This window comes from Psittacula echo, assembly GCF_963264785.1.
Source record: "Psittacula echo genome assembly, chromosome: 14".
Classification (NCBI taxonomy): Eukaryota; Metazoa; Chordata; class Aves; order Psittaciformes; family Psittacidae; genus Psittacula; species Psittacula echo.
Window position 1 is genome coordinate 6,450,323 of NC_137750.1, and position 14,869 is coordinate 6,465,191.

Sequence of the window (14,869 nt, forward strand, 5' to 3'; positions counted from 1 at the left end):
AGAGCGTCACCGCTGCCCCCGCCTCCGGGGTGGGACCGGCACCGGCACCAGGCGGGCGCCTTCACCCTCCCGTTCCCGCCCCGGACCCGCCGCACTTGGGCGGCAGCCGCCGGAGAAAGAGCGGAGCCAGGGTCGCCCCTGGCCCGGGGAGAGGGGAAAGTGGTTACAAGTGAAAGGTAGAAAGCAGCAAACAAAGTGGTTCTTGATTCAGGTTTTCTTTCTTTACAAACACACCAGGAGCCGGTGCTGGGGCCCCTCAGACTTCCTGCGGGGTCAGCCTGGATTGCACGCACCGGCCGAGCCACTGCAGAGTCCCCTGGTGCTCAGGATGCTCCTGCTGGACCCGACCGATGATGGCATGAACGGTGCGGAGCCGGGCCTGCAGTTTCTGCTGCTCGTTCCTCCAGGCTTGCTCAGAGCGGCAGAGGGGACTGTACTTCCCTTCCTTCAGTGCCTGCAGGTGCTTCTGGCGGGTCTGGTGGGCCACAAGCTCCAGAAGGTTCTGGGGAAAGCAGAAAGGAAATGGTTTTGACAGCAAGCTGCACATAGAACTAAGAGACTGCTGTAACCATTCCATTGTGAACTGGAAGGGCTGCTTAAGGCCAGTGCTGTGAAGTCCCCCTCATTAACAGCGAAACAGCAGCCTCATTCTGTGGCTTGCAGATACAGCATCATGTCACAGAACTCCATAAATAAGAGGAACACCCGTGCATACAAGGCAATTTGCTAGGACAGGGTTTCACCAACTCAAAAACCCCAAGGGAGCTCATTCAGGACCTGGAGCTGGCAGCTGGTGCTCCTACAGGAAAGCTGGTACTAGATATTTTCCAGATAGAAACAATGCCCTCCAGGTGAATGCTGCCTTGCCAAGAGTACAACTGCAGCATGCATTCAGGTCCACCATGAGCCCTCAAAATGTGCTCAGTTCACCAAAAGTGTTGCTAAAGCCCACATCAGTGTGCCCAGTTCAGGGTGGTGATGAGACAAGGAGGTGGCCAGAGAAGAAAGCAGCAGGCTCCGTTTGGCTCATGTGCTGCACATAAGGGGATGAGCTCACCCATCGCTTCTCGTTCCGAAGATGTTCTGAATCCGAATCAAGGACGTCAGACTCTGCCTGCAGCCTGCACACCTCCTCCTGCTTCTGGGAGACAGCAGTGCTAAGGGAGGCCTGGGTGCTCTCCAGCTCCAGGATGGTTTTGTCACAGTCCTGAGTACTCTGGTTAATAGAAGATAAGGAAATGGCAGGTTCTGGTTCCACAGTTCAGCTGCGTTCCTGGCCATCTTCCCAGAACTCCTGTGCTGGTGCCAATGACAAGGCACACATGGGCCATAGCCCAGGAGCTCTCGCAGCCCTGCCCGTCTTGCTCACCTTTTGGGCCTCTCTGATCTTCTTTCTCAGCTCCTCTTTCTTGCGGTGGAAGTTGCTCTTGGTGAAATGTTTCTTATCTGCAGTCTTCTGCCCCTCTCCACGAACTGTTACTGCCTCTCTACGAGAAACACATGCCTCCATCTCACGAATCATCTTCTCCTGTTGCTTCATCAGCTGGCTGTAGCGGACCTGCCATTTGTCACGATACAAAACAGGCTGAAAACGACTGTGTACAAATGGCCCCTCACTGAGGTCTCCTGTGTGGCTCATCCCGTCAGCATGAACCAGATACATGTGACACGTGAGTGTTGGCAAGCCAAATTTGTTCTAAATCCAAACCTGATTTGCCCTGTGTGGATCTGGAAGGCAGAAGGCTAGATTATCAACTTGTATAAAGTAACTTTCAAATTGCTTCACTGGAACTCATTAGCAAGAGCAGCAGCAGAAGAGCAGAAGCATCCCAAGAATGCAAGGGAAGAGTTGCTTTGCCAGAGGAGAGACAACTTCCCTAACCCATGATGAGGATGATGCAATGTTTAGTAATCAGCATTTCTTTGCTTATAAATTGGGGTCACAGAGGAAGGAGGCACATACAGCATTTTAAACACACTCTGCTGCAGCCTGGTATGCAGCACACAAACACAGCCAGAGCACACGTGCTGGGTGCATTTAATTCAGATTGGCTGCAGGGTGCTAAGATTTCCAGTACTGCTGTGGCCTGGAAGATCCTACCTCTCCAGCCTGTTTCTCACCTCCTGCCTTACATGTCAGCACACCAAAGCTGAATATGCTGTGAGCAGCTTCCCCTCCTCAGCCCTCTTTCCCAAAGGCTTACTTGCATCCTGTGAATCTCTATTTTCATGGCTGGAATTTCGCCCTCTCCTGTCACAGAATCCACTGCTGCTCGCATCTCTCTTGTCAGCTGGATCTTTTTCTCCCATAGCATGATTTGATGCCTTCAAGGACAGAAAGGGAAATCGGTGCCTTAGTAAACAACAGGGAGGATGCTCTCTGTGTGCACACTCCTGAAAGCTACTCTGAACATAGCTGAATGGTTCAGCAGAAACTGAGGATTTGTGCATGGGACATATAAAAGGGCAGGAGCAGAGCAGTGTGAGAGCACACAGGAAGCTCCACTACTCATGGTATGAAGACTGTAAAAACAAGTGTGCCCAGACTACCAGGGGGCTGCTGGACCCCAGTTAACTGCCCAGAGCAGCACACTCACTCTGAGCTACTGGGATGGGGGACAGCATGCAGATTCCCACACAGATCTTGGCAACATCCAGCACAAGCAAGTGTGCTGGAATCGTTAAAGCCAACATCTTTCAGCTCTTGCTGGTTCCAGAGTTAACTAAAGCATCTTTCAGTTTCTGTCTTTCAAAAATTAATTAAATCCCTTTCATCCTCCTCAAGGAGGACAGAAGCACATTTGCTGGTGCTGGTAACATGGAGACAGATACAAAAGTTCAAAGACTGTGGCACAAAGCAGGAACCTCTCTGGTACCTACTCTGCTTCCACCACGCTGTTCAGGAGTCTTTCCTTCTCCTCAGACAATTGACTATGCCTCTCCTGCATCTCAACTGCTTCTTTTTCTGCTTCCTAGATCAGGGAAGCATAAAACAACAGGACATTGTCAGACTGAGGAAGTTTGACACGATCACTATTTGCCTCCAATCTGCACGGGAGGTCACCCTCTGTACCTTAAGAGCGCGTATGAACTCGTTCTCTGTGATTATGTTGCTACACTGCAGCTCCTTGTAGCTGCTGTTATTCTTGTTGATCAACACATTCAACTTCATCAAGTCATGGTACATGTTCTTCATGTGATGTTTGATGTCTTTCTGTTCTTTTGTTTCCTGCTGAATTTCATCTACAGGTGAACAGAGAAATGTCTTTAACTTCCCTCGAGCACTGGGCTGACTACAGCCAAGGGGTGATAGGCTGCCATTAGACCAGAGTTGGTTTTGGCTGAGGAAAGTGCAATCACTGGGGGAGACATTTACCTACAACTACTTGCAGACTTGATTTAAAGAGGTGTAACTCATGACATGGTCACGAGGGTGTAACTGTGTCAGTTTAGACAGCAGGATCAATTGTTAGGGGAAATAACACACAAAGCAGCAGAAGATGCCTGGCTCACAGCCCCAGAGTATAGCACTGGAGACACTGGTGTTACTGCTCACACATGTATAGAAGGACAGAGAGAATTCTTTGGTGAAGGCCTTGCATCACCCATCTGCAGGCCTTCATTCCCTTTTCCCTCCCTTCAAGGATGAACATCATAAGGAAGAGCTGGGGAATGACTTACTTTCAGTGCGCAGTTTCTTCTGCTGCATTATGGTCAACTGTTTCTTTAACATATCCAAGGAGGCTATTTGCTCCTCCTGTTCACTTGTTAACTTGACCAGCTCTTTTTGCTGATTCAGCCAGTTCTTCTGCAGTGTCATCACCTCAGAATTACATTCTTCTATCTCTTTATTCAGCCTGTTAATCTCAATTTCCAGTGGTCCCAATTCTTGCCCCTGTACAAGAGCAAGGTTTGGGATAAATTAGGCAGAAGCTGCTGGAGCACTTGTTTATAGCACCGTTGCAGAAAGCCCGTCCAGCTGCTGAGCTGCCAACTAAATACATCAGCTCTACTGTTAATTTGTCAGTTAGTTACTTTCTGCCTCCATTTCCCATGAGTTGGATGGGACCAATCATTCCTGACCTTGCAGGAATAAATGCAACAGAAGGCCTAAAGGTTCTCAAACTCTGTGGCAAACTCCTAAGCTCTCCCAACATGTAAATCTGGACACACACAGGTTTGCAGAGTATATGCCATAGCACCCATTTTCGCACTCGTATCCATAAAGGGCTCACAGTGCTGACAGAGCTGGGTATCACCTGAATGGGGCCACCAGCAAGTGACTTAAATCACTCCACCTACTCCATTCCCCCTTGCCAGCCTTTGCAGATTCCATAAGGAGATCCTATTTACTCCCAGAGTATCGATGCCATTCAGTGTTTTCATCAGGCACACCCTCATTGCACAATTCCCTAACGCCACCTCCTCTTCCTATGCCTTAAGAACTGTTTAACAAATGTAAACATTTACATTAAATACTGCAGCTTTTAACTCACAATGCAGATGCTGGTGGGTGTGAGCTACCCACCAGTTACATTTAGCAAGGATCTGCGGTCACCACAAAGAATAAAATCAAATTTGGGACTGAAACACAAACGTACATACCCCCAGCTCAAAAAGAATCTTCTCCAGCCTCTTGTTGTATTGGCTGATGACCCATCTCTTGTTCTCAGCCAGGAGGTTGCACCTTGTGATCTCTCTTTGCCTGCAGCTGACCAGATTATGGATATTATTTATTTCTTTGTCCAGCTCACAAAGTGTTTTCTGGAGCACTGCCAGCCTGCAGGTGGTGTGAGTTGTGTTCAGAGTAACCTGGGCCGTTTCATTCTCAACCTTGGAAAAATGCAGCTCCTGGGAACATCAACAGACCAAAACCAAATTACTGTCACCACCAGCTACTCAGTGATTTGTAATGCCCACTTATCAAACACAGGTTCTAGATTCTACTCCCAGGTCTGTACTACAAGCCGTAAGCAAGCTACTTACCTTCTCTGTACCTTTGTTTCCTCATCTGTTGACAGAAGATAGCAATATTTGCCTCTGCCATAAGGCTGTTGGAAAGCATTAAGGAGCCTAAACATCCCAACCCCCTTTAACAGACCACACTCTTCATTTCTGCAATTATCTTCCTTGCCCATCTCTATCTGGCTAACAGTAGTAGGACATTGCTGTATTGTACCTTCTCCACCATATCTGACACACACACACACACCCCACCTAACAATTTCTCACAATGGAAGCCAACCCTGGAAGTCTTCCAGTTACTTAAGATATGCCCTCGATTTAAAAGAGCCAGGGGCAGGCTGAAGTAACACATGGAAATGTAGAAGTGTGAGTGTGTTGCATTAGTGCCAGCCTACACAGCTCAGTATGACAAATACTACACTGAGGCTTCTAGCTTTTCCTATCTGTACCAGTCGTACACTCCCAAAGAGAGCAACTTGTCATGCCATAAAGAACTGTGGGTCTGGTTTGACTGTTCCCTGGACTATAATCCTCACCAGGGAACTGAAAGCATGCTCATATCGCATTCTGTGATGGAGCACAGAGATTTAAGTTAGTTTGATGTGCAGTACAGAAGTACTGGTAATACTTTATAGTAAATAATTCCAGGATTCATTATTCTGCCCCATTTTTTAAGTAAAGAAGTAATAATAAGTTATTTGCCAGGCCCTTTTGGCCAAGCTCTTTCACATACAGCAGAATCCTGCAATAAGACACTGGAAGAACCAAACTGGAGTCACAAACTCAGCAGACTTTCAATTGCAGACCTGAAAACCAGAATGAAGACACTGACAAAACATGCTTGAGAAACACTGATCTGGGCAGTTTCCTCTCCCTGTCCTCCCAAATGGGAGAGATAGCATACCAGATCTGTTTTTCTCCTCTGAAGTTGTGCAACCAGCTGTGAGAAGTGCTTTGTGGCTTTGTTGGATATCAGCTGCTCCTGAAGCTTTGCCACAATTTCATTCTCCATCTGCTCTTTGACCTCAGTTCCTTTCTCTATATCCTTAATGATCAACAGCAACTCATTCAGATGAGCAGCTTGATCCTAAAAAGTAGGGAAGACAGAGACAGGATCACTACAACTGTTTGGGGAAGGATATTAAATACCTGTATCCAATTCTAAAAGATTCTTCTTTCATGGACCCTTCTCACCATCTTAGTCCTATTGATGGCCTGCTCTGTCTCATGCAGAATGCGATCGTAGGTGCTAAATTCAATCTTCAGGGCCTCCTGTGCTGAAAGGCACTGGGCAATCAGTTTCTTTGTTGTGCTGACATGGTTCTGTGATCGGCTCAGGGTGCTGACAAGCGTCTCATTCTTCTCCTCCTCTTTCCTGATCGATTTGCTACAGCCAAGGATGTCCGTTTCTAGGGACTTGAGGTCGTGACTGTATTTGCTGGAGGGGCAAAGAAAATGGACAATCGCCACAGGGGTTGATTTGTGTGCTGAACGTGCTATTGCAGCAACAACTGACCAAGAAGGGAGATCCTTATAAAGGCTAGTCTGCTGCGACAGTGCAGAATCATCAGAAGACGGATGGAGGCATTAAGATTTAAAAGGAAATGACTGAAAGAAGGAATTAATTTTCCTACAGACATATCCCACCTCCCATTCTTACCAGGATGCCACCATGTAAAAGCATATTGTTTGTTCACAGAGAACCAGTCAAGCTTTAAGACTCCAGACCAAATAAACACTTCCTTTGGCAACAATAGGAAGGTTTTCCTGAAGATTCCTAAAGCCATCACAAGCCCTAACTAAAAGTGGCAGATAAATCCTTCAAGGTGATGGAACTCTTTTAAAGGAATAAAATAGAACAGAAAAACTCCAAAAAGCTTAAAATATCCCATACATTTCAAGGGAGAGCTGTGTTTTGAATAAAGAAAATAATAACAAAGAAGTGTGCTTCTTATCCTTAACCTCATCATGTGCTTTAGAGCAGCAGACTTGTTCTGACATATCCTGCACTTACATTAATGAACTTGACAGAGACACACTGTCCCTTTTAGAATCCCTCTTGTCCAGAGTATTTGAGGCTTCTTCTGGGACTGTTTTCAGACACCCTACCTCAGCAGCTCCTGTGTGGCAACGTAGGCCTCATCTCTTTGCTTCATTCCAGCCAAGCTGCTATTCCAGTAGTTCATCAGCCGCTTTTTCTCCATGTTAATAGCCTGTACCTCCATACAAGCCTAAGGAAGAGAGAGTTGGTAGATGGGATGAATCTATACTGTGTTGAAAAAACAAATTCTGTTCATAATATCCTGGGCAGGAAGAGCTTCAGCTAACTTGTGTCTGGGTTACTGTCACAGCAGACCAGAGCATAGGTCTGCAGGAGGAAAAATGCTGAGAAGGTGGAGGAGGAAGTGACTTACTGGCAATTCTCAGTGACAAAGGTGGGGGGAGAGGGAAAACCAGGAAGTTTTCATTCCTCCAAGCAGAAACAAACCATACAACTCTGGCCTACTTTGTATGTACCACGTGAGCGTGAGCCAAAGGGGCCAGTCCTTCCAGAGCGAAATACTAACCAGAAGTGAATAAAGCACGCTCCTACCTCATTTACTGCTTGCCGAGTTACTTTTGTGTCCTCTGCCTGGGCCACAAACTGGGCTTCAAGCAGAGCAATCTGTTCTTGGAGTTCATATGCTTTTCTGGTTAAGCGGTCTAGGAGAAAGTCCTAAAGAGTCAGAGCCAAACAGTTCAGGATGAGTAACATAATCCCATTCTTAACCAACTATATGCTGCAAGAATAACATGGGCTAGAAAAGGAATTACATTGGCAACTGGATTAGACTGGACTCCTGCTGAAACTTTCCCATTCGTATACAAATGGCTCATGGATGCAGCAACTTTCAACAGAATGAGACCTTTTTTTGCTGGTTTTTTTTTATTATTCTATTTGCAGTAGTAATTGATACCTCAGGTCTGAAGCAACATCCATTCCTCTCAGCATGCATTATATTGTGCCACCTCCCCAGCAGCTGGGAACCTTAATGATTTATGGCTTTAAATCCTTTGTTAAAGAAACATCGAAATCCATTGATTTCAACTGTTTGCATCCAATTCTGCATTAGTAACCCTCAGCCTGCGTCGTGCTGCACGCAGAAGGCAGCAGAGGGAGCTCCAGGCCACCAACCAGCTCTGCTCAGCTTCTAAGTTTGCTTTTCATTGTGAAACTCGTTGTGACTCAGAACAATTCTCGAGACTTGAACATATGAAACTTCTTCATTAAATATCTTTGTTCTCTCACACCCCCTTTGCTTCAGTGCAGAGTGACTGACTGTTATAAGGCTCGTCAAAACCCTCTGGGCAGTGCCACTCTCTTGGGGTGGAGACTCTCAGTTTTAGAAAAGCCTGTGGGGTTTGGGGTTTTTTCAATTATTTGGGAAAAAAAAAAAATCCCCAGATGTTCCCTGACTGAGTCACTGCAGCCTTCTTCTGGCAAGGCATCACGTCCCCCGGCGCTACCACTGGCATCTGTAGTTACTTATTTAAAGACAGTTTTACTCGGTACCTGTTTTCTCTTTTCCACCTCAGCCTGGAGCTTCTCTGCCTCAGCCTTCTTTGTTGACTTTTTCATAAGTAAAATATTATGATGCATGTCCTCGTCCATATTCTGCATGTAGATAAGGTGCAAGGCCAGATTTTCAACCTGGGTCTGCATCGCAGAAACTGAGGAGGCAGGAGAAAAAATATTTAGAGAAACACATTTGTAGGATAGACTTTAAAGAGTGATAAAAGGGAAAGGAATATAGAAGGACCCAAAACAAAACCACACATATACGAGGTAAATCAGCCCTCCCTGAAATAGCAATTTGCATCACCTTTGAAGTATAGCTCCATATTTATGAGCGAAAATGATTGGTAAGCAATTCCCTTGACTCCCAGCACATGAATCCCAGGAAATCAAAGAGGGGCCTCAGGAGGCTGGGAGTCCACTTCTCTGCCCCAACCAGAACTGTCTCTTTCTCAGCCTGCTCAATGCTTCCCTAATTTTTTTCAATAACCTTCAGAAACTTTCCAGGCAATCATTTGAATGCTTTGTTATCCTTGCCATTGCAATTGTTTTACTGTTTCCTATCCAAATGCCTGCAGCACAAAAAGAATTAGCCAAGTCTGATTCTGGGGCTGGAATGGGCTGCCACATGGATGGTGCTCTCATACTCCTGGATGCCCCTAATGACATTTGCAATCTCATCGAACCCCTGCAGAGACACAGGTAAACATTACAGTGATAGGAATTTTCCCCTGCTAAGTTGCAGAACAGTCACCTGCCAGGAATGGGCTTAGTTTTAGTCCTAAAGACCTTCTGAGAATTACAACATGAAACCATGGAGTTAGAAACAACAGAAATTATATGAGTGAATATAATTAACCAGGAATAGCTGTGAAACTCTTCAGTGAGTGCATCATTCCTGTTTAATTTACTGTGGTTTTCAACCCAATGCTTGAGCCAGATTCAAATTCATTTCTCCTTATAATACTGGAATTAGGAAATACTGCTTCAGTCACCTTTCCTGCGTTCATCATCTGTGTTCTGACACATGGTCTTGTAAGTGAGCCTCAGGCCCTCCAGTTCCTCTTCCAACTGCTGGCGCGCTGCAGCCGCCTGTGAGCGGCGGTCTTGGCTCTTCTCCAGCTCCAGCTGCAGATGGGCCAACTGCTGCTGTGCTCTGTACAGAACCACCCCGAGCTCTTCCCGCTGTACTTTGCCCTTCCTTGTATCTGCCCTCTGTCAACACAAGAAGAAATCAGCTCTCTCACTTCAGCTTGCACAGGGACAGGCTGCTGCGGGAGGGCAAAGAGAGGATGCTGCATACCAGCTCCTGAAGCTCTAGGTTCACTTTTTCCATCTGCTTAGTAAGGTAATTCTTCAGAGCAGCCTGGAATCTTTTCATCAGAGGCTGTAAAGTAGGAATTTGATAAACTTTAACATACTTGTGTAAATAAATTACGAAGAAACCTTGCTGCTATTCCCACTATTAAATAAAACATCTTATTTTCTGCCCTAGACACTTGCATTCTTATTTCAGCTGCACTCACTTGGCAAGCGAGAAGAGTTATATAGTGGGTGTTTGCTGACATCAGAAAGCAACTACTGAGAAAACCTGAAAGTCAGAAACATATCAGAAGAGCTACATCTGAGAACCCATCCACTCGCTGCAAGTACTGCTCTTTCAGGAGCCCTGAAGAGCATCAGATTTACCCTTTACATTTCTCAATTCTGAACCTGCAGCTCTGGGGTTAATGCTGAGGGAGCAGACACACTCACTACTTTTGTGAAAGCTATTTTTAAACACGTACTTTTAGCAGACAGCCAAGCCCCTGCTTACAATATACCTCACACATTTTAGACAAATAAAAACCTCAAGCCTGCAAAGGAGTATGACAAGATTTGAGGACTTCTCACATGTTCTGGATCCAAGATAACCAGTTCTGTTTCTTCTGTGGTTTTCTCACTTCTGCGTATTTCACGTTCCTCAGCCCCATGCTGCTGCCATTTCTCTTCCTGTTTTTGGTCACCATGCTCACTAGTAAGTGCTCCAAACTGCTCAAAGGCAGATTCTGAATAGAGAGAACTGGGTTCTCCAGTGTTACCTGAACCCCACACCCCCACAAAATAAAAAGATAAAGAAAAAGGCTTAGATGTCATAGTATTGTGCCTTCAGTTGGGTTAGTAATGATCAGAAAGGGAGAAAACCAGGAACTGTACTCAATAGCTGGCATCAAGTGTTGTGCTGTCAATGAGGAACTGAATGATACCTGACTCTGTGCAGCTGGTCAGCTCCACTGACAAAGCAGGTGTCTGCTGAGGAGCTCCTGCAGGAAGGGGAGTGTTTCCTCTGTCTGTCACTGGCTGCTTCATGTCACCCAGCTCAGGAGGAGAACTGTCACATTCTGCTTTGTCCGAGAATGTCTCAGAAGGCTTTTCCTGAAACATAAAACTCAGCACCTGAAACAGCTTTTCAATCTAACCTATTTGCCCCTAAAAGTCTGCTTATTTTTGTCAACATGAGACATGAACAGTGCAGACAAAGGATCAACAAGAGGCCTTTTCTAAAATCAGTGCACAGAGATGTTAGCAAAGCTGTGTTACTCTTCATTAAGAAAACCTTGCACATATACAGCACAACAAGGGAACCTCTTCAGGTTTGTCAGCGCTTTTCTATACTTTGTGTTTGACCAATTCGCTGCTTCTCTGTCCCAGCTTTCATTGGTTTTGTGTTTGTAGCAATAAAACTGCACCAGCAGAATGTGAAGTTACAAACACTGGTCATACATTCTGTGAATAAGGTTATAGATAATATTATACTTCTGTAGCTCCAGAGACCTCTCCTTCTGCTGGGGGAAGCACCTTTTCTTCATCCTCCAGAGGAACAGACTCTTCCTCTTTGTTGTCCTTCCCCTTCTCTGCATCCATGGCCTAGCATACAACACAGGGGAAGAGGAGAACAGCAGCATTAGAAGGGCTTGTGCACTTTGTTTAACATTATTGTAACAAGAATGTAACAACTGGGCATATGAGTTCAATTTAGAAGTTTAATCTCATTCAGTCAAAAACCAGTCACACAGCAAGGACGGAGACAGGACAGATCCTGACAAAGTCCTGCACACCACTTGTGATCTCATGTGATTTTAGCTCACATCTAGTAAAACAAATAAATGCCGTTAGGGATTTATTAAAGAACCTCTTCCAGCTTGCAACACATGTAGCCAGATTGTTCTCTTTTTGTTTTCTTTTTAAAGAGACACTGCTTTATCCCATATCCTTTTTGCCAAATTCAAGTATTGTGCAATGGAAGAAAACTTATCACCAACACAGCCCAATAAAAAAAGACCAAGTATATGCTTTTATGAAACATGGGAAACTTCCTTTTTAAGGTGTCTGCAGCAGAAACGTGTCAAAAGAAATCACCTCCATAGCGAGATGCGAGGGAGCTTGGGTTATATCCTGCTCAGCAGAGCCTAATTCCGGCCCTGATCCCTCTGCTGCGGCAGCAGGAGCCTCCTCCACGGGGCTAGGGCTGGCCTGTGCCTACAACTAGAGGCGGGAGAGAAACTGAGCCCGAGCCGCAGGCCCCAGTGGGGCCCCGGTGGAGCCCCGGTCGCGGCAGAGGAGCCCCGGTCGGGCCCAGCTCCGCACTCACCCACCACCGGCAGCACCATCTCCCTGTTGCCTGGCGACGCGTCAACACCTGGTCACGTGATCACTGTGGGCCGCACCATCTCAGCCAGCGCAGGGGGAGCTTGGGCCGCACCACCTCAGCCTTTGGGGGGAGGGGGTGTGCACGGGCCGCACTACCTCAGCCCGCCGGGCCCGGGCCAGGCCTGCTGTGTCCCGGCCGCCATGGCCGCGCCGGCTCCGGTGCGGGGCAGCAGGTAACGCCGGGGGCCGGGCTGGGTGTGCCGGGGTCGCTCTTTGCCTTCCCTTCCCTGGGCCGGCCCCACCTGAGGCAGCTCCGCGCAGCCCCGGGTCATGCCGGCGGCTAGCGAGCGGGGCGGGGCCGTCGGGCGGGCACACCCCTGCCGGGCTGGGCTGGGCCGGGCGGAGCGGGACAGCGGCGGTCCCGATGCAGGGCCCGGGGTGGGCGTTGGTCCGGCTCCTCCCGTCCCGTCCCTCCTCCAGAAGTTTCCCCGGGGTTCGTCGTTGCCGGTAAAAGCACCAGGGTCGCGGAGGGGGGGGGTCGCTCGATGCGGACGCGTTGAGCGGCGGGGCCGCGGCTCTGAGCTGCGGTGCTGACCCGGGCCGGCCGCTCATCACGCGTGGAGCTGTCACACGGGGCCGCGGTTCCCGGTGTCCTGCCCGGTGATGCACCATTTCCTTATCCCGTTCTTTGTCTTCCCGGGGGTCGCTGGGGAGGGGGTGTGAAACCGGGATGAGAAACAGTTCTTAAACTTCATTTGCCGCTCCTGTGGAGCGGCTCTGCGCAGCCCCGAGTACCGGCACTCTTCCTTCCCTTCCGGAGGTGGCCCTGCTCCCAAACCACCCCGCTGTCTACCTCTTCCTTTGCCGAGTTCAGCGGAGACATGAAGATGGATGTTAGGATCCTTGGTAATTATTTGATGTGTGGCCTTTAGGCGCTCCGGGGCAGGGATTACGTGTTGATATATTGCTCACTGTGCTGCTGACACTAAAATAACTCTGCTTCTTCCTCTCTGAAGTCTGCCTGTCTTTTTGGTTCTCAGACTAGAAGCTTGTCTTGTAAAGGTATTATGTTCTCAGCTGCCACTCTGAATAGGAAGTAATAAAAATGAAATATCTTTTAAGAGAAAATAGTAGAAATATTGAGACCAGGACAGCTGAGGGTGAAGATCTGGGGCTTGCTGCTTCTTTTGCTCGTTGAAGTTTGTGGGCTTAGAGGAGCTCAACCTTGTTGCGGTGATAACTTTGCTGGATTGCTGGGATGGGGCAGTGTTGCGTTGTCCGGTAGGCACGGAAGGGGAGGCAGGGGGAAAGGCAACTTCTTCAAAGCATCAGAGACACCTGTTCTGACTTCTGTTGTATTAAAGAAAGAATTTGCAATTAGTTCATCGGCTCAGCTGTGATATCAGCTTCTGGGAATTCTTTACCTGCTGGTACTGGGGGCGTTACCATGCCACAGCTGCAGGGCATTGGGAATCAAAGGCCATAAAAAGTTAGCTACTGCACACACACTGCAGTTAAGTGACATGAAATTATGTTTAATCTGGAGATGGAGGGACATATGGCACAAATACTTTCCTGCACAGAAGCATGTGTTGTGGTTTGGCTCCTGGTGCTGGAGGGAGGGAAGCTTCTTGTTTGCTTTCATTTTGCCTCAGCAGGTGTGGCTGGAAGCAGCAGGCAGGCTCCCACCATAGCGTTTGGTTTCCCGTTTTGTGTCTGAGTCACAATCTTGCAGTATTTAGTCTGCTGTCCCTTTTTTACCTTCTCAGCTGAGACACGTCTGAGTGAAGCTGTTCCACTGAAGTGACTGGGATCAGAGCTGAATCCTGTCAGGATTCCAGCCCTGGCTGGTGACTGCTGGTTCTCTGCCTTTACTCTGCGCTCCATGTGCCACTGCTGCACCAGTGGCTCAGGAATGAAAGACTTTTTGGTGACCTACATAATTCTCCCCATGCAATGGGATGGCTTCAGAATGGTTCCCTATGGTAAACTTTTTTCCTTGATTTGGCTAGGTCATCTTAAATAGCTCCAGCTAATAGCTAGTAGTTTTGGGAGCTTTATTTCGCCCTAATGAAGAGGTATTGCAGGACACAGGGAAGGTTGTTTCACAGCTCTCATGTATGCCTAGAGTAGTAGAGATGAAGGGAGTGACTAGCTGAGAGGTGCACAGAAAATCCACTCAGAGGACTGGAAAAAACCTGTGAGTCCTGACCCCAGGCTCCAGTCCCTGCTCTGCCTTCCAGCACACTGTAACCTGTGCTTGAACTGCCAGAGATAGAGATGCCTCTGCTTTTCCCAAGGGGAGGAAGGGGCAGGAACTTGTGCAGTGTCAGAGACCTCCCTGGTGCAGTGACTCTTTACTCCTTGAATATGTAACGTCAAATTGAAGTTGTTAAGGGCAGAAAAGACAAAAAACTGTTAAATTTTTCTTACTTCAGGCATTTCATGCTTCAGTTCAGTGCCGATGTTTGACGGCTCATGTTTCTCCTCTGTGCCCAGACATGCTGTAGGTCTCATGTTTCGCTTCAAGAGCCCTGTAGCTTGGCTTATTTTGCTTGTAAAGCTATTAAACTCACACAGCAAGTTTGTCCTTGGAGCCGCAAGACCCTCTGCCAGGCACCAAGTGCTCAGCAGTGTGACTTGTCGGCAGCAGCCGACCCCAAAGTGTTGCTGTCATCTGCCTCTATGGGCTTAAATCGTTTATGAGAGGAGCCTTGT

At 47.6% G+C, this 14,869-nt stretch overlaps 2 protein-coding genes across 2 annotated transcripts in view; one reads left to right on the top strand and one right to left on the bottom strand.

The window, feature by feature from the left end:
- Nucleotides 1-6: 6 nt before the first annotated feature.
- CCDC40 (coiled-coil domain 40 molecular ruler complex subunit) lies at nucleotides 7-12,763 on the bottom strand (the record flags this gene model as incomplete). Its single annotated transcript, XM_080629640.1, has 21 exons — nucleotides 7-138; nucleotides 263-502; nucleotides 1,058-1,216; nucleotides 1,370-1,558; nucleotides 2,205-2,325; nucleotides 2,881-2,972; nucleotides 3,074-3,243; nucleotides 3,682-3,895; nucleotides 4,606-4,851; nucleotides 5,870-6,052; nucleotides 6,160-6,403; nucleotides 7,075-7,196; nucleotides 7,559-7,681; nucleotides 8,519-8,676; nucleotides 9,517-9,736; nucleotides 9,825-9,908; nucleotides 10,415-10,569; nucleotides 10,768-10,936; nucleotides 11,360-11,428; nucleotides 11,921-12,040; nucleotides 12,308-12,763. 21 exons carry the CDS (start codon nucleotides 12,761-12,763, stop codon nucleotides 7-9), a joined length of 3,666 nt encoding a protein of 1,221 aa, XP_080485766.1.
- Nucleotides 12,371-14,869, top strand: part of TBC1D16 (TBC1 domain family member 16) — a gene marked incomplete at its 3' end in the record, with an annotated part of 28,803 nt that continues 26,304 nt past the window's right edge. Inside the window, exon 1 of the mRNA XM_080629093.1 lies at nucleotides 12,371-12,384. The remainder of the gene's footprint in view (nucleotides 12,385-14,869) is intronic.